This window comes from Galeopterus variegatus, unplaced genomic scaffold (genome assembly GCF_000696425.1).
Source record: "Galeopterus variegatus unplaced genomic scaffold, G_variegatus-3.0.2 Scaffold1050, whole genome shotgun sequence".
NCBI classification, from domain to species: domain Eukaryota; kingdom Metazoa; phylum Chordata; class Mammalia; order Dermoptera; family Cynocephalidae; genus Galeopterus; species Galeopterus variegatus.
The window spans coordinates 137,314-162,843 of record NW_007727161.1 but is presented as its reverse complement, the minus strand read 5'-3'; the positions used below and the strand labels follow the sequence as shown (position 1 = coordinate 162,843).

At 39.7% G+C, this 25,530-nt stretch overlaps 1 protein-coding gene across 1 annotated transcript in view; it reads right to left on the bottom strand.

Moving 5' to 3' along the window:
• NRF1 (nuclear respiratory factor 1) overlaps nucleotides 1-25,530 on the bottom strand; it is a 108,691-nt gene that overhangs the window by 9,141 nt on the left and 74,020 nt on the right. Inside the window, exon 10 of the mRNA XM_008574446.1 lies at nucleotides 21,153-21,277. Coding sequence (XP_008572668.1) covers nucleotides 21,153-21,277 — 125 coding nt within the window. The remainder of the gene's footprint in view (nucleotides 1-21,152; nucleotides 21,278-25,530) is intronic.

The window sequence follows — 25,530 nt, the reverse complement described above, 5'->3', positions numbered from 1 at the left end:
TCCAGGACCACATTTCTCTGTAAAGGACAGTAAGACCTGACCCTGCTCTCTCTCTCTCTCTATCTGTTCATTTATTTATAACAGTTGGGTAACATTCTTGAGCCCAAATGGTGAAACATACTCCTCGCAGTCTTCCCCTGCCTCAATAAATGGCAATTACATCCTTCCAGTTGCTCAGGCCAAAAACTCTGAAGTCATCCTTGACTTCATCAGCAAATCCTATCAACTCTCCCTTCAAATATAAACCCAGAATTCAACACTTCTGCTGCTGCCTCCCTGGACAAACACTCTTGCCTGGACTAAATTTTAGCTTCCTTTGTGATTATGCTGCTTCAGCCCTTGCCAGAGTAATCTTTTAAAACTTCCATACAAAGCAATGGATATGGGGGACATGCTCTGAAAATTCAGATTCCCAGGCTGGGCCAGTTCTGCACACAACTCACATGCTCTGCACCCAACATCCTTCTTCCCTTCAAGTTCAATGTCCTTCTGCGGGGCCCACAGGGAGACTGACAGCAAGGCAGATAGGCTTCTGTTTTGTCTGTTTGAAGGAGATGTCTATGCAGAATCTATTCTTAGAGGAGCTTGCTCCTCTCTTTAGGACAACCATTCCTCACAAGGTGTTAATCAGTCTCTTTAAGATTTAACCTCTTAGGAAAACCTATATTTTAACAGGTATTTAATTTTTAAAAACTGGTAACACACAGAGGGCGAAGTAAAAAAAATACAAAAGGGTATATAGAGTGGAAAAAAGTAAATCCCCCTCCCTCCCAGTCACTCAGTAATCCTTCCTAAAGGTAACTACTCTGGTCAGCTTCTAGGGTGGCCTGTAGTCTACCCAAGACATTCTATGTGCGCGTGCATGTGTGTACTTTCCCCCCTCAAACAATGCATACTATACATATTCTTTTGCACCTTGTCTTTTGGAGATCTTTCCTTAAAAGTACAAAGAGAGCTGCCCTATCATTATTATGATTATGTTGGTGGCTGCATAGTATTCCACTGTATGGAGGTAACGTGAATTTGATTAACCAGTGCTCTGAATATTATACCTTGGGTTTCTAATCTTTTGCTATTATGCCAAAAATATTTGTAATTTCTCACATATGCAAATACACTGCATATCTGCAGGATAAATACTTAGGAGCACGATTTCCTGGTCAGAGGATATTTATATTTTAAAATTTGATAGGTACAGTAGTGAGGACTCTTAACTGTTCCCCAACCCCAATTCCTTTCAAGATTCAAAATAATCTATTTCTAGTAGTGGGATTTAAGATTTAAAGCATTATAAGTGATGGGGATATACATGTGGATAGGGGGTCATCTTTGAGCCTCTCAAATCATATCACATGGGTGGCAGATTATGATACCTACTCATAAGCTTGGCCTTGCCTTCTAAGATAAGTAACCATTTATTCATGTTAAGGGGTTTGGTTCTGTGCTCTGCAAAATGAGGTCTTACAGTGGTCTCTCTCAGATGGTCATCTACAGATGGTAGCACCAAGGGAGCATTGTGGTAGACCACGGGCATCAGTGAGAGTAACTTTAAGGATTAGGGTCACAGCTTTGCACACTCTGGATTTATCACTCATGAGCTGATCTACTCTATTTCCTGACCTCTCCTGGAGTTTCATCACTTGACTGCTGTATAGTGAAGTTTACACACACACACACACACACACACACACACACACACACTTATACACACACGTGTGTATGTATATATATAAATAAAATTTATTTATTTGCAGGTATTTTTTTCCCAAGACTAACTTCTTTCAGTATTCTGAGATTTGATAAATAAGTCTATATATCACAGATAGCTAAATCTTGAAATACTGTTTAACAAAAGCCATCCCATCCCATCAAAAAAATTACTTTTGATGGCTATCAGGAAACTAAAGTCCAAATAGCTAATAGTTGAGGAAGTTTACATCAGCTTTTCCCACAAATACCCTACATTATCCCTTCATTACAACCATATTCATCTCCTCAATGTACCCTGAACGACACACGTTACTTGCTCAGGTAGATCTCTCTGCCTAGAATTGTTCTCTGCCAATCTGAGTCCTGTTCTTCCAATAGCTTCCATGTCCTTCATGGGGTTACCTCAGATGCAACGGCCCATCAGATTCTCTCCCTCCTGTGATTTTATTGCCTCCACCATTCATTTGGCACCAGGTCTGTGATGACTTGTTTCCAAGTAGTTATTGCTTTTCTCTCTATAACTCTGCTTACTTAAATTGTTGGCAGGACCAACAATTGAGCAACTTGAACACAGTAGGTGCTCAGTAATTAAATATAACATGATAATATAATCATATTCCTCATGATTTTCAGAAACTTGATTACAGTCCGTTTAAGCCTTTCCCTCTGCAGACTAAAGAGCTCTGAAGCCTTTTACTCTGCTTCAGAATAAAGTCAGATTTTCTATAGAACAACATTCTTAAGGTGCTGTAGCCAAATGCTGTATAGTAGTTCATTTTATATGAGGGTAAAATAGGCTGTTCCATTACCATTAAAGGTTTCCTAGTCAGAAAGAACTAGATGTGAATCCTGGTTCTGCCATTTAATGGCTTGTGAGCTTTAGTTTCCTCATATGTAAAATGGAAATCATTAATCTCACAGGGCTGTTGGATTAGATGTGCTGACATGAGTTAGTCTGGTACAGCGCCTTGCACATACCAGGTATACAATAAATGTCTGCTGCTTTTCAAAGATGACTTTGAATAAGAGGTTTGACGAAGTCTGGTTGGGCTCACAGATGTTAGACTAAAGCTCTCAGGAAACAGAAAGGAAAGCGGAGACAGCAAAGATCTCCTTTCAGCAGCGATTTGCTCCTGCCAGGAAGCACATCATTTGCTAAAGGACTTCAAAGATGTAAAGATTAGAGATAAAAGCCATGAAATCAGGGCAGATGGACTGGCAGGCAACTTCCCTTCCGAAACACAGTGATGGTCAGAAGTGGCAGTAGACCTGCACTGTGATGTAGACAAAATAGCTGCCAACCTCGTGTATTGATAAATAAACAATCCAGGCCAACCCAATGATCAATATTAAGAATGTTAAAAATATGATCAGGGACAGTATAATATGATGTCGTCACTCTGATAAATTTTTAAAGTCCTCCCAAAACGAAGAGAAGAGGCTTGAACCAAGCAGAGCACAGGGTTGCAGCTCTGGTCAATTACTCAGCACCACAGCCTGCCTGCCCTCCCCCACCCACGACATGATAGAGCTGGACAGACAGCCTGACGAAGAATGGGCCTTTCATTTGCCCTCACAATCTGGAAAACCTTTGGGAATTGTTGTTTGCTGTAACTGAATCTTTCAGCCTACAGGCCTTCCAAGTTGGTCATGGAAATATCTTTACTTGGGAGAAAAATATTTATAGTTGTGGGAGAAATAGAGAGAGCTAAACAAATAATAAACACAACAGTTGGTGGAAGAGAAATAATTTTTAACACCCAAAGGAAAATTTACAATGTAATGCCTTCTGTAATTTATGGACATGAAAGCTAACTATATATATCAAGAAAATATTGGCTTAAATTGGGAACCAGAAGACCATGAATGGAAAGGACAGGAATAAATAAGTAGGAAACAAAACCATGTATTACATCAGTTAAGAAACTTCTGAAGTTTTTAAAGAGCCATCAAGGGTACCTACAGGTGTTTCTAGGGGTGACAGGCAAGAGGGTCCTTTAAAAATCTTTTGTTTGCAGGCCTGGAAAAAAGTTTATACCAGTGGCTGACGTCTAAAGAAAGCCACTATTACATGAAGAAAAATAGGCATGGTATGTACTGGTACAGAAGTAGAAGAAGATAAAAGGAAATCAGGTAAAGAAGCTAGTCCAGTAGGCAGGCAGCAGATAGAGAGGCTGAGAATAAGAAAAAGGATCAGATGGAAAGAGTACAGATCCAAGGCAAGCAAAGGAAGGTCTTGAAAAGAACGTCAACGTAACATCAAACAAAAAAGGACAGCCAGGTAACCCTCATGATAGGAAGGCAAGGGGGAAAGAGAGAGAAATCTGTGGCTTCTCTCCCAGTGATTCTGTTATATTAGCTGTTTCTGGGACATTTAATCACCCTTTTCCGTGTTTTCTAAGGCCAAGGCTTTTGGGTGTATTTGGGGGATTTATGGATTAAAATATGTCTTACATCTGGCAAGTACTGCATATTCTCATGAGGCCAAGAGCAGCCTCACAGGTGCCTTGGTACACTGGATGTGTTTTCTCCTCTCTTGCTAGACAATCTCAAGACTCACTTAGAAAAATTGCTTTCTGGAATAACGTTTATAGCAGTGACAGTGACTCTGTCTGGTTGAGACAGTGTCACTCTGTCCTTTGCCTGGTTTTGCAGGACACCAGGAAACTCCTCATGCTCCTTACCCCACAAGCCAAATGTTAAAGTTGAATTCATTTTTATTAGTAAATGTATCTCAAAATATTTTGGAGATATCATTTCACAATTTCCTCTTGATATTATTGGAGATATCCAGGAACATTATGAAATCAGGGTTTTGGCATGAGTATTCAGAATCACTATGATTTATTATCCTGGAGATTGAGCTCCCAATGTGGGATGAATAAGTTTACTCCAAGGCCTGCTGACCTAACCAATAAGGCTTTAAACTGAAAATGGCAGGAGAGAAGTTTCCTCTAATGTTTATGCAATATGCATGTGCTTGGGACTATATCTGATGCAATTGTACAGAGAAGGGCAGGGGGTACCCAATAAATTCCCAGAAGAAATCACTGGGAAGAAGGGTGGGAACACTCAAGGTCTCCAAAGTCTACGTACCAGCAGATAACACATGGGCAATGTGTAAAGTGACCCAATATTTTAAAACAGAAAATAGAGCCGAGATGACAGCAACCTCAGAAGAAAGTCACCAAGCTAAGAGTTCACGATAGTCAGGTGAGAAATGAATAGTAGGCCCAATCAGGAGTTACCCACAGTTAGGAATGGAGATTTACTTATTTTTCTGTTATAATTATTTTCAAACTTTTTATTATGGACCATTTCAAATCAGCACAAAAGGAGAGAGAACAGTATGATGGACTCCCATGTGCCCATCATGCAGCCCCTGCCTCTTCTGTCTGAACAGGAATAGACCAAGACAAGGAAGCTTCCACATATGTGCTCTTGACTTTTCAACCCCTCACTCGAGCATAATCATTTAGAAAAAAACAAAACTAAACTAAAACTTCCTAAGACTACATCAAGGGCAGAATTAAATTTGCTTTAGGCAGTGAGATACCTGAAGACAGCAGATTGGAAAGAGGAAATAAACTGATAGGTATGGGATTTGATAATCAAATAGAAATCTGTCCCAATAAACTCTATCTTGATCAAGTATCTGTCCTGACTTTCCTATCTGAACTGTACTTAGCATAGCTAAATTGTTAATGGGGACAAGTTCTTTATAAAAGAATCCCAGAAAATACATGGAAAAGGAATGATAACACTAGAAAAATCAGATCATCAGTGGTTACTAAAACTATTAGGTGACCAGATGAGGAGGCTGTACAGTAGAGGAATCACACCATCCACATAGAAAGCAGCACCTGGAATGGCAGGCTCTCAGAGATACTCTACCCTCAAGCTGCTTCCTTCTTTTCCCACCTGCGGCCTTCTCAGTCAGGATCCACTTGCAACCTGACAATAACAGAGAATTGTTAAAAAGCAACAGGCAAGATGGGCCACCAGAACTGCTGCAGCTCTTCAGCTTCCCACGCACACCCCAGTCCCAGCGGACACAGTATCTCTGATGTCCACCTGTGGAGGGTTTTACAAATCCTTTGATAAGCATGCCAGCACACTGAGTGCTAATGGTACTCATGTTTATAACAGCATATCTTATAGTCAGTTCTTAGTTGAGCTGAAGGTCATTTCCCCCATACTTCCCCGTCTAAACTGGAATTTATGACGCAGTTTTCTTGTAGCAGACTTACCTTCCTAATTATGTCTTCCTTAAGCTAATATGAAAACTAATTTGTATTCCCTAAGTACCCAGCAGCTGGGCGGGGGGTGGAGGAGATGGTCCAGGCTTACACTGGCTTGCTCAGAGAAACTGTGCAAGCATTTAAAATGTGTGATGAGAGGGGCCGGCCCGTGGCTCACTTGGGAATACACTGGCTTGCTCAGAGAAACTGTGCAAGCATTTAAAATGTGTGATGAGAGGGGCCGGCCTGTGGCTCACTTGGGAAAGTGCAGTGCTGATAACACCAAGGCCACGGGTTTGGATCCTATATAGGGATGGCCGGTTTGCTCACTGGCTGAGCGTGGTGCTGACAACACCAAGTCAAGGGTTAAGATCCCCTTACCGGTCATCTTTTGAAAAAAAAAAAAAAAAAAATGTGTGATGAGTAATCTGCATGACAGATAATCTGTATGTGACATCTAAGAGTTGACTATATTTACCATTTATAAAACCAACAGGCCTCCTCTGTCTCTTAGGGTTGTTATGAGGATAAATAACATTACATTTACATGATTTAAATCTTGAGAAAAAATACACTGTCTAAATTTGAGGTAGAATTGTTATTTCACATGGGCTTTCTCCCAGGATTCAAATCACTATGAAGTAACTACTAGAGGCAGACAAAGGAAGCAAGATTAAGGGCCCTCTCCTTGGTCCTAAGAGTTGCTGGGAACAGAAGGTGCGAGCAGCCCAGTGGTCCACTCCCAGGAGTGTTGCCCACACAATGAACAACTTATATACACACTCTTGGCCACTGAGTGTTCACATGCCCTTTTGTTAGTCAGAGGCTCTGTTTAATGAGAAAAGAACTTTCCAGTCTAACAGCAGGGCCATGAACGATTAAGGAAGAAAAGGCCAGGGAGAAGGTCAACTGAAAGTGGACATTCCTAAAATTAAATTCTTTTCTCACTGGCTATAATTCAATATTTTTTGTGAGGGACAGGGGTGGGGAAAGGACATGAGATTCTTGGAGAAAAAAATTTAAAAAGGTGAAAAGATAAAGAAAACAATCTAGGTAACATGGCTAGAAGAAGTTGTTCCAGAAACATTCAGGTAAATTTCTTTTTCCTCTTCCAATAAGACTGAAATAGAAGCTCCAAGGCTTCCTTAAGCAGTCAAGACATTTCAAAAGGTTCAAACCAATCTTTAAAACGGTGATGTCCATGAGAACTTCCTGTGACAATGGACATGTTCTATTTGTGTGCTGTTCAACATGGTGGCTACAGAGCACTTGAAATGTGGCCAGTGTGACTGAGGAACTGAATTTTTAATTTAATTTTAATTAATTTAAATTTAAATAGACCACAGCTCTAAAACCTTTCCAGAGTTTCCAGTGTGCCAACTCCATATCATAAACGTTCATTGGTCAGAAACACACACACACACACACACACACACACACACACACACACACACACACACGCACACGCTGTACGACACTATAAGAGGTGCCTTTGTTTAGACAGAAACTCAATATGAAATTGGGTGCTTTGTATTCACCTAAAATATATTTTCCTGGCATCTCCCTTACTTATATCACAGGTGCTTTCCTTTACTGCCCTACACCATCAACTTATTTTAACACCCTCCAGCCCCCTAGACCCCTAGTGAGAAACTCTATCAGCATTTGAAAACAAGGCAGTGTAGATATATATTATAGTGCTCCAAGCAATAAGGAGAGGCCAGTCAGAAGAATTGCTGGACGCCTCTTTAGTGAGCCAATCTGATAGTATGGTGTCTGTAGTCTCAGAGCAGTGTCTCAGTTTCCATATTTAGACACTTGCAAAGATTCTCATATCCAATTGTTGGCTGTACAACAGCAAAGATTTTTTTTTATCTATTTCATTTCTAAAACCCTATTTAGGCTCTGAAAATCTCTAAATTGAGGTCTTTCTAATAATGAAGATTTGGGGTAATTATAATGTCACAGGCAATTGTGCTGACAAAGCAAAACCTGTATGTCTCCTTGCTGGGCCTTTGCTCAGTCTGACCAACAGGAGGAGAAAAGAGGCTTTGTCAGGAGCAGATGTGCAGTGGGAGGCCCCAGGAAAGCAGATCTGTTGAATAAAGCAGGTGCCACTTAGACATTCACTTTATTGACTCCAACTGCAACCTCCCCTTCATTTGATATCCTGCTCTTGGCAGGAGGATGGAGAGAGAGCATCACACAAAAAGGAAGCATGTTTGTCCTGCTCAGATTACTGTTTCGGCAAGGCTTCTGCTGCTGGGTTCTGCACATTTGCTCTTTATTAAGCAAATATCAGAACTAGGCACTGGAAAGTGATTCCCTGTATTTACACAGGTAACCTGAGAGCCAGAGAGGGCCCCAAACCATCCTAGCTGCGATATGCAAGCTATTAGAGTTAATAACAGTGTGCTTACATTCCTTCAAAATCCTAATGAGAGCATAAATAAAAAGAGGAAAGTACCCTTTACCCAAGAACCTTAAAAACTTTATTCTGTAAGAATTTTTCTTGTTATGATAGTCCAGTTTCTGGGTGAAGTGATTAATGCCTTGCTTACATGTTCAATTAAAACCCATTTTTCATCCATGTATTGAATAGAAATAATTCCAATTAAATTTGTCCAATTATGCTTCTGGATTTGGTATGCCCCACCCCGCAAAAAAAAAAAAAAATCCCTTTGCAGAATATTGCCTGCAATGACAAGCACCAAGATTCTGTCTTGGTTACAAGGAGGTATAAAACCAGAATCTGTCTTTTGCACACAAAGCCTCAGAAAGATCTGGGGACCTAAAGGGAAGAAGAATGAGATAAAGAAAGAAGTAACTTGGCCCTGAGGATACTGGGAATGGAGAAGAGACCATGGTTAGTGCTGTCCATCTGCCAAATGGCAGGAACCTTCTTAGGAATCTCTGCCCTGCAACCTTGCCATGAGTCCTCTGCCCAGAATGTTCCTGGCTCAGATTGGTGTCCTGTTCACAGAATGATGTGCCAGGCTCATCAAGCTTCCCCGCACTGAAAATACCTGACACAGTCAGACCAAAGAGCAGATGAAGGTAAGCCAGCCTGGCTTGACAACATGTGCTGATTCCCTTTGGGGCCATGAGGAGCCAACTCTGGAGGCATCCAGCCTTTAACATGGAAAGCACCTAAAAGCTCCATGTGAGGGATATGGCCACAGCTTGGAATGGAGACCAACATCTAGTGGCCGAACATTTTACTGTAAAGGCCCTCTATGCCCACTTTTGTACCACCATCTTTAAGCCATCAAGTAGCAGAGCCTAGATTAGCAATTCCTGGTATATAAATGCTGAATGCCTGAGGACACACCAGTTTATAATGGTAGAGGGATGATGACACAGCCCCTCTGGACTTGCAGACTCTGCAAAGAGGAAGATGGGCCTACACCCACAATGAGGAACAGGAGACACTTTCACAAGGCAGTGCTGCTCCTTCTGAAAGTGTTGAAAGCTCAGCATTTTTGTAGGAGGCAAAGAAAAGCACCAAAGAACCCTGCCAACTAGAAACCCCTCTAGCTGTGGGGGCTATGTCTGCAGACCAACAGGAAAGGCCTCATAATTCAGTGGAACTGAATCTCAGTATGCCTGAGGGATACAATGTACTTCCATCAGTAATAGAGGCTTCCTGAAGTAAGGGATTCTCAAAGGGATCCTCCTGTGAGACTTGCTACTTCCTCCTCACAAATGGAGGCTTGCTGGCCCAGGTCCTAAGAAAATGTCCTGGAAGTACTAAGAATGAGCCTCCTAAAGATTAATTCCCTTCCAAGTCAGTGTGAGTGTTTAATAATGACAATGGTAAAAATAATAATAATTAACAATAATAGTAATAGTAGTAGTAGTCAACAGTTATTGCGTGCTCATGATGCCCCAGACACTAAAGAAAGTAGACTAAATAGTCTCTGCTGCCTCTAAAGTTAGTGCCATCAATACATCTCCCTGGATGGGGGAGATTGGGGAGTCAGGAAAACTGCCACCTCCTTCCAAGAGCTATTCTGGAAGGCATTTTAAACTTCAGGAGGTCATTATGAAGGGAGTAAGGAAGGAGGACAAGCTTCAGGAGTGAAGAATCACTACCATGCTGTCCCTTTCCTCCTTCAATGATATGAAAAGGGATGGATGGGTAGGTAACACACACACAGGGCAGAGAACTGTACACCTCCTTGTGTACTCTAAAATCAAAAGCCCCGTTATACATCTCCATATTCCCATTTCTCAGCAGCAGCCATGTTTCACTGTGAAATCTAGAATTCATCCAATAGTAATGGCTCCTTTCAGCCTTGTGGCCCACCAGGCTTTGGATATATTTGATCCTTTTGGGGGCCACTATAAATCAATGAGTTAGGAATCTAAGTGGAAATATGCAAGTGGCCTGGGTCCTAACAAACAGACTAGGGAGTGAGTCTAGGTGTTGCCACTGCCTCCTGCCTCAGGTTTTCCTGCTCAGGACTCTGCAGTACATAAAGACAGGCCAGTCCCAGCAACCCTTCTGCCTTGCTGTTTACTGCAGGTAAATCTGCAGCCACATGGTTTTTTTTGTTTTTTGTTTTTGTTGTTGTTTTTAAAGCAAAGCCATGTTGTCTATGAGCTGAGAAGATTATTGGGAGAGAAAGCTCAGGAAGTATTCCTGTTGTCCTCCCTTGTGCAGAGGGGGCACAACTGCCAGAAGATGGCCACAGTATTTCTGCTATAGCCTTTAGATCAGCACCATCCAATACAATTTTCTGCAATGATGGAAATGGTCTGCATCTGCACAATCTATTATAGTGGCCACTAGGTACATGTGCCTATTTAAATTTAAATGTGAATAAGTTATACTTAAATTAAAAATCAGTACCTCAAGCCACATGTGACTATTCAGCACTTGGAATATGATTAATGTGACTGGATAACTGCCTTTTAAGTTTAGTTTTAATTAATTTGTATTTAAATCCACATGGTCATATGTAGCTAATAACTACCATATTGGACAGTGAAGCTTTAGATCTTAGGTTTTGATACCATGTATTTATTTGCCTCTGGTAAAACTTATCATGACTCTTTGACTTCTAAAGTAAGTAAAATATGGCTATCATCATTCCTTAAAACACTCCTGCAAAACAGTCACCAGATCAAGTACCAGTTTAATAAGACGAATAATAAAGACCATGATTTCCATTTGTTTTATACCTTCTTTTCTTCCTAGATGGGTAGTTAGCAAGAGGCAGTGAAGAGAGAGAAGGGAGCTCACATTGGGCAGTAGAAAGAGATCTGGGTTTGATTTCTATTTGATAAAAATAGTTTCACCATTTATTAGCTGACTGACTCTGGCAAGTTCCAGCTTAAGCTGCCTCTTCGAAACAGAGCTTGTAAGATCTGTTCTACACACCTTACACCCAGTGAAGGCAGAATAATGCAGAGAATGCTTAGTCATTTGCAAAGAGATGATGGCAGTGGTGGCAGCAGTAGCAGTAAAAAAAGAAAAGAATGGAGAAAGAAAGAAAAAAGATAAAGATCCTAAATAATTATGCTCAAAGTTTAATCGAAAGGCAAAAATCGAGCAAAACCGAAATGGTTATTTTCCTGGTATGACATCTACCAACATGTTTCCCAGAATGAAAACTGTTCATATTAAGAGAAAAGTTAGCTGGCTTAAGTGGCAAAAACCCTGTCTGCATAGAACGCCTGTTTCCCAGAGGGGCACATGGGGGATGCTGAGAAGTATGGCTGTGCCCAGGTGCTGTACGCATTGCTGCAGCTCCCCAGCAAAGCAGCCAGCGCCCCTCTCAGCTCACACTGTTGGCCCTGCTACCCCCTCACTCCTCTTCTGAGCCACAGCTCACAGCTCTCCTCACCTTACTTACTACAAGAAGTAGCCTTTTCAGGTCTATGAGTATGCCCTCCCCTCCTCATTTAAGAAAAAAGATCTACGATTCCAAAGGGGAAACAGCTGTATTACAAATGAATCTTCATTTGTTTTTTCTTGCAGACAGGCAATACCTCACTAAGTCTGACAAAGACCATACTACAAGTGCCTTCTTTCCTTTCCTTTCAAATCACCCTATCAACAAAGGGGTCAGTGGGAAAGAGGGCCATTTACCTTATGGGAACGTAGCCTAAAAACCCACAGGTTCCATACATGCTGCTCTTTGGGAACTGTCAGCATGGGAGGCTCCTATCTTGGGACTCACAGCTCACAGGAAACAGTTGCTCAGTGGCTGACTGCCTCAAGTCCTGGAGGCACTAAACTTACCATCTTTGGATTAAAAGTATGAATAGTATTATAGTATCATAGAGTACAACAGTGCTTTTTAAGTGATTATGCTTTACGGTGACTGTAAATGCACTCTTATAAGAAAACTTTATTACATTTATTTTTATAAACTCTAATTAAAATACTGAAGCAAAAGAGTGATTTAATGCACACTGGAATAGCACGTCAGCAATCTTTTTGATTAGCAACATTAACATATTTCCTAAATTAATTTAACATTTAAATCTCAGCTGATTCTTTTGAGAACAAATACATATGCTGATGTGTCCAGAGAATGAGGAACTCGGAAAAAGGTAGGATGAGAGATGTATTTCATAACATATAAAGAGGAGGACTGGCATTTTACCTGTTATTTTAATAGAAGAGCTGGGACAAAAGGACATGTAGTGAGTAATAACAGATGATGGTGGTTGTGACAACATGGAAAAAGTGAAAAAAGTTACCCTTCACGATGGAGGCTGAAATACAATGCAGTTGTTGAGACTGAAGAGAGACTGTGCCACTTTAGGAGTAAAAAAAGGCCACACTAACTACTACAAACCACGTACTGGAAGAGAACAGCACCCCTAGACCAAAAGTAGGAGCCCTGTTTAAAAAACACAACATATGACTTTGTATTTTCTTCGATCAAGTTTACAGAAAGGGCATCTGATCTATCCCCATTTTTCAATATCTACCTCTGGAGCATAAATCCTTCAACTGCCTAAGGCAAGCATTTCGATCCATCTTAAAAGACAGGAAAGCAGGGTCTAAAACAGTACTGTTGGGCCAGCCCGGCGGTGCACTCGGTAGAGTGCGGCGCTTGGGAGCGCGGCGGCGCTCCCGCTGAGGGTTCGGATCCCATATAGAGATGGGTCCGCTCACTGGTTGAGCACGGTGTGGGCACGACACCGAGGGTTGCAATCCCGTTACCGGTCAGTAAAAAAGACAAAAAGGAAAAAAATAATAATAATAAAATAAATAAATAAAACAGTACTGTTCACTCTGTACAATTTAATGTATTTGTGAGAAATGATGGAGAAGAAATTCACACTGATAATAATTTCATGTTTATGGTGTATCTTTGTGCCAGGCACTATGCTAAGCCCTTGACAGGAATATCTTGTTTAATGCTCACAACTACCTTATGAGTATAGAACTATCATTATGCTAATTTTAGCTAAGGCTTAGAGAGGTTAATTTGCTTGTCCAAGATCATAGAACTTGTTAGTGGTACAGCTTTTAGAGTATCCAGCTCCTGCAGATCTTCCCATCTTTCCTGCCCCTCTTTTTCATTTATTTATTTATTTTTTAAAATTGTACATTTTTATGGGGCACAGTTTGTTGTTTCAATACATGCAAATATTGTATAATGATCCAACAGGATAGTTAGCATATCTATCACCTAATCATCTAAACATTTATCATTTCTTTGTGTTTATAACATTCAAGATCCTCTTTTCTGGCTATCTTGAAATACACAATACAATATTATTAGCTATAGTCACCCTAGAGCTCCAGAACTTATTCTTCCTATCTACCCATAACTTTGTAACTTTGTACCCTTTTCCATCCTCTCCCTATTCCCTTGTCCCTCCTTTAACTCTCAGCACTACACTACAAAGTTAAATAACCCTCACCACCACTTTCTATGACAGAGGTTCTTAACTTTTTTTGTGTGGGGTGGAGGTGGTGAAGGGGTGGTGCTTCTGATCTAGTTATACATCTGATGAAAGGTATGGATCCCAGAAAACTGCAAATAATTTCACGTAGAATTTCTCAGTGTCCACAGACCCTATGTTTTTTACACACAAATAAAGTAGCTTTTCACAGAAAATTAAAACACACACATTGCCTCCTTATGATCCAGCTGAGCTTACCCCTTTGTAGTCAGTACCAAACAGGCCTTACAGCCATCCTGTCTCACTTGGGAGGCCTTGCCGAATAGAAATGTGTGTTCCAATCTCTCATGCAAGGGTCCCACCCCAGAATCCTGTGCTCTCTTATCTGAATCTCATGTTTGCTTTGCCCTTACCCATCTTCTCTGTTACCCCTCTTGTTAAAAAGATCAATGTTTAAGAAGATATTCTAATGAGCATAGTGAGATTAAATTCAACTGTGGAAACATATTTTTTCAAGTTTTTAATAAGGGCAAAGAAAAACAGGGATGTGAAAACATGAAGATAGTGTGAAGAAGATAGGAGAATTTTTTTTTCCTAAAGATACTTCTAAATTGACTTAATTTGGCAGTTGGAACGGGTAGTAAAATGTACTTTTCTTTTACAGTATAGCAATACTGTGTGAGGTCATTGAGTTTTAGGAAATTTTATGTTTAAAGGGGAGAACCTTAGTAACAAGACTTGCCAGGGCCAGGCCAGAACAAAGAGGGACATATTGCACTGAAGATAAATGAGAAGGGCTGCTTCTTCTTTAAGTGTAATGTTAATGCCCTGTAATCAGCTTTAATTTTTAAACAGCCCTCCAGTCCATTTCCCTCCACTCAGGGCATGAGGAAGGAGGGTTGAAACTCCAGGTCTTAACCAGGACAACATAGGCAAGTGGGTGGTTTCTGAATGTTCACTGTCGGATGACAGAAAGATGTACTCTCCAAACTCTCCAGGGGACACTGATCAAGGACTCTAGGCAGAGCCAAGGGGAAGGCCCAATGAGGAGCTGGAGAAACAAACTGGCCAGTGAACTTCCTTCTGACAGAAATTTCCCATACTCTTCAGCCCTACCACCTCAGCCTCTATTTCCCTAGGGACAGGTGAGAAAGCTGAAAGAGCTCTGGCATAAATTGAAGGGCAGCAGGGGGGCTTGGACAGAGGCCTCTAGGAGGGGAGGAAATAACTCTTCAGCTGAGTTTACTTACGCGCAGACCTGTGGCCTCCTCTAGTCTAGCAAAGGCAAAGATGAAGGCTGCTAATGAGCCTGGGAGTACTCAGCATCAGGAACCACCAGAGCATCCCTACAGCCATCAGGAACAGCCAGGCAGAGGAGTGCAGTAACTAAACTAGCTAAACTACAGCAAGTGGTCTCTGGAAGGGGTCACGGAAAGGCTTGAAGTTCCCAAACTTGTTTAACTTCGGGAGACAGTCATCACTCTGCATTTATGGAGTCCAGACAGGAACCCAGAGCTCACATCAACGAGAGGCAGCATAGCAGAGTGGTTTGGAAACAAATTGCCTGAATTCAAATTCCACCTCTGCCACTCTCCGGGTAAACCTGGTTATTAAACCTTTCTGTGTCTCAGTTTCCCTATATCTTAAATGGGGATAAGTGTTTACCTCATAGGATTATTGAGTTTTAAGTAAGTTAATGCATATATAACACTTAGCAGAATGCTTGCACATAGCAAGCATTATGTAAATGTTAAATAAATAAAATTAATGTAACAATGGGATTGAGAGAGCAAATGCAAGGTCGATAGCCAAGAAAAATGTTGACTATCTTAGCTCCATAAGTGGGGAGTGCCCCACTATCATCTTTAGTACAAAAAATGAAATCAAAGAAGTCAAAAAGAAAAAAGAGAGATTAAAATTTCGAAGTGCAAGAACTGAGCCTCCATAGAATTCTGCATAAACAGAATGGATAGCCATAATTTCTTAGTCTAGAAAGACATATCTGGTTTGGTCTTAGGAAAATGAGCACCAATCCAGAGACAAGGTCTCCTCCAGCAATAAAGTGTTTTATCATTCAGTTCATTGGCAAAGTATTCAGAACACTTGCTTCCCACCCCTGGTCTATCTCTATGATGATGAGCACTCCCTGTACCAGCCCCCCCACCCCCCAGCCCAGGGAAAGCTGGGGTAGGAGAAGAAAAAACCTAAATGAGTCAATTTTGTAACTTGTTTGTGGTTTTTCTAAAAGGATAAAAAATGGCTAAAATATTGCTATATTCTTCCAAGCAAACTTTAAAATTAGTGTAAAGTTCATTCTGCCAAAATATTCAGAATTTTGAGTGAATTTTTTTTTTCAAATTTAAAGATCAGCCTTTCACTAACTGCTAATAATAATACCACAATGGTAAAATATTATAGTACAAAGAACAGACCAAACAGATAAATGGAAATAGAAGTGCCCCCCCACAAGACCCTAGACAGTCTACCTAAGAATTCTGCATGTAATAACAATGACATTTCAAATCAGTGTAAAAGAATGAATTTCATCCTTTTGAATGGAATAAATGGTGCTGGAACAACTGGACTATGCAGGGAAAAAAATTAGTTTCGACTCCTACCTAATTCCTTACACCAAAATTAATTTGAGATATTTATGGTACTCAAAAATTCAGACCATATTAAAACCGGAAGAAAAATGGTTAGATATCTATCTAGTTTTGAGGGTGGAAAAGACCTATTCAACATAAAAGCAAAACAGAAGTAATTAAGAAAATAAAAATAAAAGTAATAGAAGTAAAATTAAAATAAACTGGGAAAAACTATTTGCAATATGCACAAAAAAGGAGTTATATCCTTAATACATGAAGAACTTCCAAATTAATAAGAAAAAATAATTTGGACAGAAAAATGGGCAAAATACATTAGCAAACAAATACTAAAACATACAAGTGTAGATAAACATTAAAAAAATGAAAACTAGGGCTGGCCCGGTGGTGCACTGGATAAGTGCGCCGCTTGGGAAGCACGGTGCTGCTCCCATTAGCAAACAAATACTAAAACATACAAGTGTAGATAAACATTAAAAAAATGAAAACTAGGGCCGGCCCGGTGGTGCACTGGATAAGTGCGCCGCTTGGGAAGCACGGTGCTGCTCCCACCCGAGGGTTCGGATCCCACATACAGACGGGTTCCCGCTCACTGGCTGAGTGAGGCGCGGGAGCAGCACCGAGGGTTGCAATCCCGTTGCCGGTCCCCGGTCCGGTACGGGGGCAACACTGAGGGTTGCGATCCGTTGCCGGACACGGAAAAAAAAAAAAAAAAAAAAAAAAAAAAAAAAAATGAAAACTATCACTAACAAAAAATGCAAATTAAACAAGATATAATTTACTGTCTACCAAATAGGCAAAAATATTTTAATTATGCTAATATCAAGTGCTGGTGAGGAGTAAAAAACAGGATCCCAGCAGCCCTGCTGGAGGTATAAGCAAGTATGAGCTAGATAGAGAGCAAATAGTCAAAGGTGTGGTTAAGATTTTGTACAAACAGTATTATTTTTATTGTAAAAAATTAATAACCTAAATTATCGACAACAGGGGATTGGTTAATCATGGACAATGATGAAATATTACCAAGCTTTAAAACAATCTTTTCAAAACGTATTTAATGACATGAAAATGATTAAGAAACTTCAAAATGAGTTACAGAATAGCATTGACATGATCCTATATAGGTTAAAAAAATTTTTTGTGTGTGACTGAGGGGAAAAGGCCATATTTAAAAAACCTAAGACATTAACATTATCTTGGGTGGGATTATAGATTATTTGTATATTCAGTACAAAAAAAAAAAGCCCCCAACAAATGCTATTTATTTATGTCCCCTTTTTTCTTTTGGCAACATGAGAAAGAGTGTCAGCTATTTTAGAAAATGTTGATACTTTCTTAGCAGCTCTGGTAAGAGGTTTGATTACTTATGCACTTCAGCTATCTGTTTCGTTTTCTCCCATCTAGATTTCAGGAATGAAAGATAGATGTATGAATCTGTGATAAGATCTCAGACATAAGAGTATTTTTGAGGTGGCTAAGTGTCAACAAAATTCTTATCTTTCATTATTTTGCTGCAACAGGAAGGAAGAGACAGTCTGTTGACCTGGCTGTCAGTGGGTGTGAGGCTAAAGGCACTCAACACAGAGCTTCTGAAGCCCAGTGTCAGCACCTGTATTCATTGGTCCTGGAGGCCATGAGTCCTGGAGCACAGGAGTTTCTGGGGCCCAGCAGAGAGGATGGTAGAGAAAGGGAAACAAATAGGCTAAAAATTTTTCAGATCTAAATAGGAGCACGTTGTCAGTACTATTTTGTAACTCATTCTACAGTATGTTAAGTTTTGTTTTGTTTTTTGCCTTTCCTAGCCTTGGCAATTCTACCTATGTCTCAGTGAAAAGGCACCTGTAAAAATCTTTAAATTGAACCAAACCATGAAACTCCATCCTAAGAGACCAAACAGTCGTAACTTAAAAAGACAGAGAACATGAACGAAATAATGATGGTAGTAGTTTCTTTACTGTTGGGTGGGGTAGGTATCCAGAAAAAAGAGAAGTCTTCAGGGTGCACAGGTGCAGGATGCAATGTCTTTGTCAGGTCTGCCTAGGTGACCCGGAATTTAAACTTCTGCCGTGGTCATTATCTTTAACTAGAAAACACCACCTTACAGGATATGGTGTCATATCCTTGCCCTGCCCCAGCCACTTCCCACTGGTTACTGTACTCTGTCAAGCTCCACATGCAGTGGTCCTCCATCCTCTTTTACTTATGCACATAGTAAAAGTATATAGCTAGTTCCATCCCACAAACTCTGTCTGCTTCAGGCCTGAAAAATTTCCAATATTTGCTCTTAGAAGAGCCATCTGCTGGTTGGGTTTTATTTAAACCATATACTGGAACCTGGGATGCATTTTTTCCCAGTAGCATCCATTTCCAAGTTAGTTCTATGCCAACAAATAGCACCTTGCTCTGCTGTCATAGTTCTATGCCAACAAATAGCACCTTGCTCTGCTGTCATCTGGTTCTTCCTGATAATAAAGTCTTCTGGATTAAAAACAAGCAAACAAACAAAAAAAAAAACTTCGTCTACTGGCATATCCCATAAGCCTGTCATTACAAAAGTTACAAACACTGACAATAGGGCACAGTCTGAAAGAATAATACAAAGAAAACCCCTAAAAGTCTAGCCAGATACCACATTAGCTACTTAAGTGGGAAAAATCTTGTTCCAGTCCCAGAGTAAATCCTATAGCATTCTGGGTAAAAACATTAGAAGAGAGAAGGAATATCAGAATTATTTGGATCATATCCAATACTAGATTGATTTTTCTGCATTCTCAAGGGTCAATAAGATGACTGACCTTTGCCTAAAATTGCTGGAATAAGGCACAATTTAATGATCAGATTTGATATAGAAAAGCTGCACTGAGAAAGGGATCACTCCAACTCCAAAGCCTAAGTTCAGCAAGTGTTGGCAGTCACAAACTGGAGATGGCCTGCAAAGGGGAACTACTGATTTTCAGGATGAAGACCAGAATTTTCTTTTATTGCAAATGCAGCCAACAACATAAAATCAACACCAACTGATTCACACAACCCAAGGCTACTCAAAAGGCAGTTTCCAATAATCAATAGTAGTGGGGGTGGTTCAACTTTATTATATGGCTGAACAGGTCTATTTGGCTGGAGACCTGAGGGTCTAAGACTTACTCATAAATTCATCCATCTGAAAAGGTGAGGCTGGTGTGGGGAGTCAGAACTATATAAAGCAGTCTGTTCTCTCCCAGACAAGTCAAGTTGACTAGAATGGATAATCCTACCAAACCCATACAGAGCAGTATTTTTAGCAGTTCCATAGTAAATAACAGCATCCACACCTCAGAAGAATGCCACATAGCCAGATATCCTACCTTCTGTTCAGGGTAGATTAGGACTCAGATGAGGAATAGAAAAAAGTAAGTGAACAGGGGTAGTATTCTAGCTATAGAGGGTGGTTTTCCTTAATTCCATCTATGTCCATTTTATGCTGAACATACATGGCTATAAAATGCCCTTAATCCTGCAGCATTCTGGCTAAGATCAACTCTATCTCTGTGTAGGTTAGTTCATGAAAGCCCCTAGCCCTACAGAAAAAGCAGGCTGTAGTTTCAGCATTGGTGTGTTTTTTTGGCTTTTTATAGAAAATGATTCTCAGAAACCACGATGGCTCTTTGCATTTCCTGTGTTATTCTTCTCTGGGGGGACAGAGTACTTCTTTCCTTCCACTTCCAAAACGGGACACAGCATCATGTCTTTCTTCAAAGACTTCTCCAACTAACAGTACATTCAGTTCTTAGGGACCTACCATTAAAAAAATGCCAGGAACGTTTCTTTTAGCCACTAATGTCATTAAGGAACTTTCTATGTTAGTTATCTGTCCTCTTTCCAGGACTTTAAAGCAATAATTTCCCAAAACCACACAGTACTTAATTTGTCTTGCTTACTTATATATATATATTTTAAATGTAAACAACAATCCTAGGGAGTCTCACAGAACAGGGTGGGTCCTTCTCTTGCCCCAGACTTCTGAGGCACTTCCCTGGGCAGCCCAAGTCTTGGCAACTGACTTCCAGAGCCTGCTGAAGGCGATGCAAAGAGCTGGGCTGGGGTTGTAAACTTTTGCCACCATACTTCTATGAACTTTAATCCCTTTTGTTTATTTGGGATTTCACTAATATTCAGGAAGTCTAAGAGCTGAGAAAGAAGGGCAGGGTGGTAACATGTTATTGGCTAAATCCAGAGGTCCTTGGTGAGACCACAATTAACAGGAAGCAGAACACAGTACCAGCCAGAAAAGCACCTTCATCACAGTGTGCTGCTGACCCTGTGGACAGGTGAGATGGTGGCGCCTTTCTTGAGATAGTCACATTCCACCCTATCATGATACACTCACCCATTGGAGGGTTTCTGTTGTAGTAAAAGACACTGACCTACCCTACCCAATGGGAGAGTAAAAGACAAAATGTACCCCAAAGCAAATTTTAAAATACCTCTCAAAATGTCTTGCCACAGCAAAATAATCATTTTTTGAATAAACAATTCAACTAGGTAGCCATTATCATTACTCAAGTCTCCTACAAGTGAAAGGAACCAGAGGTTCCTAGAATTTTCCTAGGCATCAGATGCTTACCAGTGAAGAAAAACTCAAACCAAGGCTCATTCTCTTTCTAAAGGGTTTGTTGCCAGTCATATCAGGAAAGTTTAAGTGGAAACAGGGAAGAAATTCAATAAAATATTTATGCTCTCTTACCATTAGCATCTTGGACTCCAGTAAGTGCTCCGACGGCTGCTGCGGTTTCCCCAGACAAGACAATCTGTCCCCCACCTTGTAAGGTGGCCTCAGCCAGGGTGGCAACAGCATGGGCAGCAGCTTCACTGCAGATACAGGAACAGGAGAGAGGGAGATGTGTAAGATGAATAAAGATATAGCACTGCAGCAAGACAAACCATCCTTTCAACTCCTTCCTTGCATCTCTTCACTGACTCCATGGTTGTGGGCCTACCAGCAAATATGTGATGCCAGTGCTAATGGACAGAGCCAGGAGTAACTTTAAAATGGTAATAATAAACAACTAAAGAAATTCCAAGTCTTACATATTTGTAAAGCTAATGCGAGAGTTCCTTTAAACCTAAGTAATGAGTGTTTGAGGACAGAAGACACTCATTATCAGTCTCTTCCTTATCAATATCAATTGAGTGCTTGCAGGCCATAGTGGAAGGTCTGATCCATATTGACAATGCAAAAGCCATTTTTGGTTGTCAATCACAGGTTTTCTTTTTCTCTTTTCTCTTTACAGTAACACAAGGCAGACCATGTGAGACTGTTCTTTACTAGCCAAGGACAGATGATAATGAGGAGTCAGCAACCTGGACTTGCTATTCAATTAATGTTAAATAATAACAATTTGGTTTATATCTGTGCTTTTCAAATACAAAGTAATTGACAGAAAAGTCTAACTCTTTCCTCACTGTATATGCAGGCAGGGCTAAAATGAAGACTTAAAATTTAAAATTATCACTATAAGCCCGAACTTCTTTGCTAATAACAATTTGGTTTATATCTGTGCTTTTCAAATACAAAGTAATTGACAGAAAAGTCTAACCCTTTCCTCACTGTATATGCAGGCAGGGCTAAAATGAAGACTTAAAATTTAAAATTATCACTATAAGCCCGAACTTCTTTGCTTCTATAAATACAATGAAATAATAAACCTTTCACTACAAAGTAAACACTCCATAGAACAGAAAGATGTTAACCATCTGTGAGCACTATTTTAGCAGTTTGTATCCTATTTTTCTTTCTTTTCCTTGCTATATACTTTTACTATGTGCATAAGTATCCATTTTTCTTGATTGTATGATGCTATAAACTATAAGATGTACTATTATTTTATGTGCCAGTAAGGAAGAAAAAAAATTCCTGACATTTACAATTGTAAGCTTATAATTTGCCATCCAAATTTCAGAGATGTTAAAATGTGAAAAAACAGATAAATTCAGTATTTCTCCTGGGAAAGTAACAGGTGCCAATCTGCAGTTACTGAGGGAATATCAACAGTGGGCAGGTGGTGTCATTTAGTTTAGCAGAGGTGGGCAAAGTGCTGGGTTTGACCCCCAAATAAGCCCGTTGATTCATCTTTGGTCTGAAACTGCAACTATGCCAGCCGTCTTGCAATCACAAGCTATAAGTGTGGAAGGGTGAGGGACGGAGATCATTCAGGGTAAACACATCATGACTGGGCAAAGCAACATGTACCAAACTCAATAGTGTCTCTTTCACCTAAGAAAGTCAGCAGACAAGGCAACAGACATGGTAATTCCCCCAGAGAAGACTTCTTGGTCATTGTAAGGATTCTAGGAAGCAGTAAAAGAAACTCAATGGACAGAAAAGTCTCATCAAATAGAAAAACTCTCCTCTTCTTATTAACTTGCCTTGCTTAAGCATAAAAGAATTTAAAATCTCATACAGAGATAAGTTATTTCCTTCTAATCTTCAACACAAGTTTAAACAGATAATCAAGATCATACTGTACATACAATTAAAAAAATTTTTTTTTTAATTTTTAATGTTTTTATTTTTTGGTGGCTGGCCAGTACAGAGATCCAAACCATGACCCTGGCATTAAAAGGCTGCACTGTAACCAACTGAGATAACCAGCCAGCTAAAAAATTTTTATTGTGGTAAAATACACAACATAAAAATGGTTAAGATGGTAAATTTTAAGTACATAGTTCAGTGATATTAAATACATTCACAATGTCATGCAAACTTTACCAATCATCTCTGTAACTTTTTTTTACCTTGTAAAACTGAAACTCTGCTCCCATTAAACAATAACTTCCTATTCCCCCCCTCTCCCTGGTCCCTGGCAACCACCATTTTACTTTTTGTCTCCATGATTTTGACTACTTTAACTGCCTCAAATAAGTGGAATCATACAGTATTTGTCTTTTTATTTATGATTAGCTTCAACTTAGAATGTTCTCAAGGTTTATCTATGTTGAAGCATTTGTCAGAATTTCCTTCCTTTTTTAATGCTGAATAATATTCCATTGTATGTATATAACACATTTTGCTTATCCACTCATCCAAGTGTTCATGGTCACTTGGGTTGCTTCCATGTTTTAGCTGCTGTGAATAATGCTCTATTGATATGGTTGTATAAATATTTCTTCAAGATCCTGATTTCAGTTGTTTTGGGTAAGTACTCAGAAGTGGATTGGTATATCATATGGTAATTCTATTTTTAATTTTTTGAGGAAACATTATAGTGTTTTCCACAGTGGCTGTACCATTTTACATTCCCACCAACAGTGCACAAGGGTTCTAATTTCTCCACATCCTTGCCAACACTTGTTATTTTCTGGGGGTTTTTTTTGTTTGTTTGTTTTTGGGGTTTTTTTGCAGCTGGCCAGTATAGGAATTGAAGCCTGGATATTTTCTGTTTTTTGGATAGAAGCCATCCTAATGGGGATGAGGTGGTATCTCACTGTACTTTTTGATTTTCATTTGTCTAATGATTAGTGACATTGCGCATCTCTTCATGGGCTTATGGCCATTTGTATATCTTTGGAGATATATCTATTCAAGTCCTTTGCTCAATTTTTTTCTTTGCCCATTTTTGTAGGGAGTTGTTTTATTGTTGTTGAGTTTTAGGAGTTCTCTATATATTCTGGTTATCCATATATGATTTGCAAGTATTTTCTCCCTTTCTGTAGGTTGCTTTTTTTTTTTTCAAAAGATGACCGGTAAGGGGATCTTAACCCTTGCCTTGGTGTTACTAGCACCGCACTCTCCTGAGTGAGCCACGGGCCGGCCCCATGTAGGTTGCTTTTTTATGCACAGATTTTCTGTTGATAGTGTCTTTTATCGCAAAAATTTTCATGAAGTCCAATTTGTGTATTTTTTTGTTGTTGCTCTGCCTTTGGTGTCATATCCAAGAAATCATTACCAAATCCAACGTTGTGAAGTTTTGTCCTACATTTTCTTCTACGAGTTTTATAGTTTTAGGTCTTACATTTAGGTCTTTGATTCATTTGAGTTAATTTTTGTATATGGTGCTAGGTAAAGGTCCGACTTCATTATTTTGCATACGGATATCCAGTTTTCCCAGCACCATTTGTGAAAAGACTGTCCTTTTCCAATTGAATGCTCTTGGTATCCTTGGCCAAAATCATCTGACCATATATTTGAAGGTTTATTTCTGGGCTCTCAATTTTACTCTATATGTCTGTCTTTAAGCCATACTGTTTTGATTACTTGTGCCTTTATAGTAAGCTTTGAAATCAGAAGTGTGAGTCCTCCACCTTTATTCTTTTTCAAGATTGTTTCAGCTATTCAGGGATCCTTGAGATTCAATTTAAGTTTTAGTATGAACTTTTCTACTTCTGGAAAAGATGTCACTGGGATTTTGATAGGTATTGAACTGAATCTGTAGATTGCTTTGGGTAGTACTGACATCTTAATAATATTAACTGTGGGGGACAAATTCAAACCATAGCAGCATCTGTAATGTGAACTCAGAGCCAAAGGGGACTCCTGATGTGGAATTACTACTAAGACTATTCTTTACATTTTTCTAATAGATTTTAACGATGTTTCAGTCAACAATGAACTGCATATAAGATGGTGGCTGGAGTAATAGCCTATACCATACAGCCTAGGTGTGTAATAGGCTGTGCCATCTAGATTGCTGTAAATACACTCTATAATGTTTCCACAATGATACAATCACCCAATGATGCATTTCTCAGAAAATATCCCCATCATTAAACAACACATAACTGTTATTTATTAGAGATAGTATAATGAATGATTACTTGGTGCATAGGTCCACAATTTTTAATACTTTCTAAGAAACTTGTGTCAATAAATAATACTCCAGCCAATTTTACAGATATCACTGATTAGTGATAAAAATATTTACACTCTGACATGAGACTTTATGTAAAGTGGAAAAGTATATTCTTTGGGAAAAACTGCAGCTGTGTGGTATTCTTTTTTTTTTTAAAAGATGACCGGTAAGGGGATCTCAACCCTTGGCTTGGTGTTGTCAGCACCATGCTCAGCCAGTGAGCAAACCGGCCATCCCTATATGGGATCCGAACCCGCGGCCTTGGTGTTATCA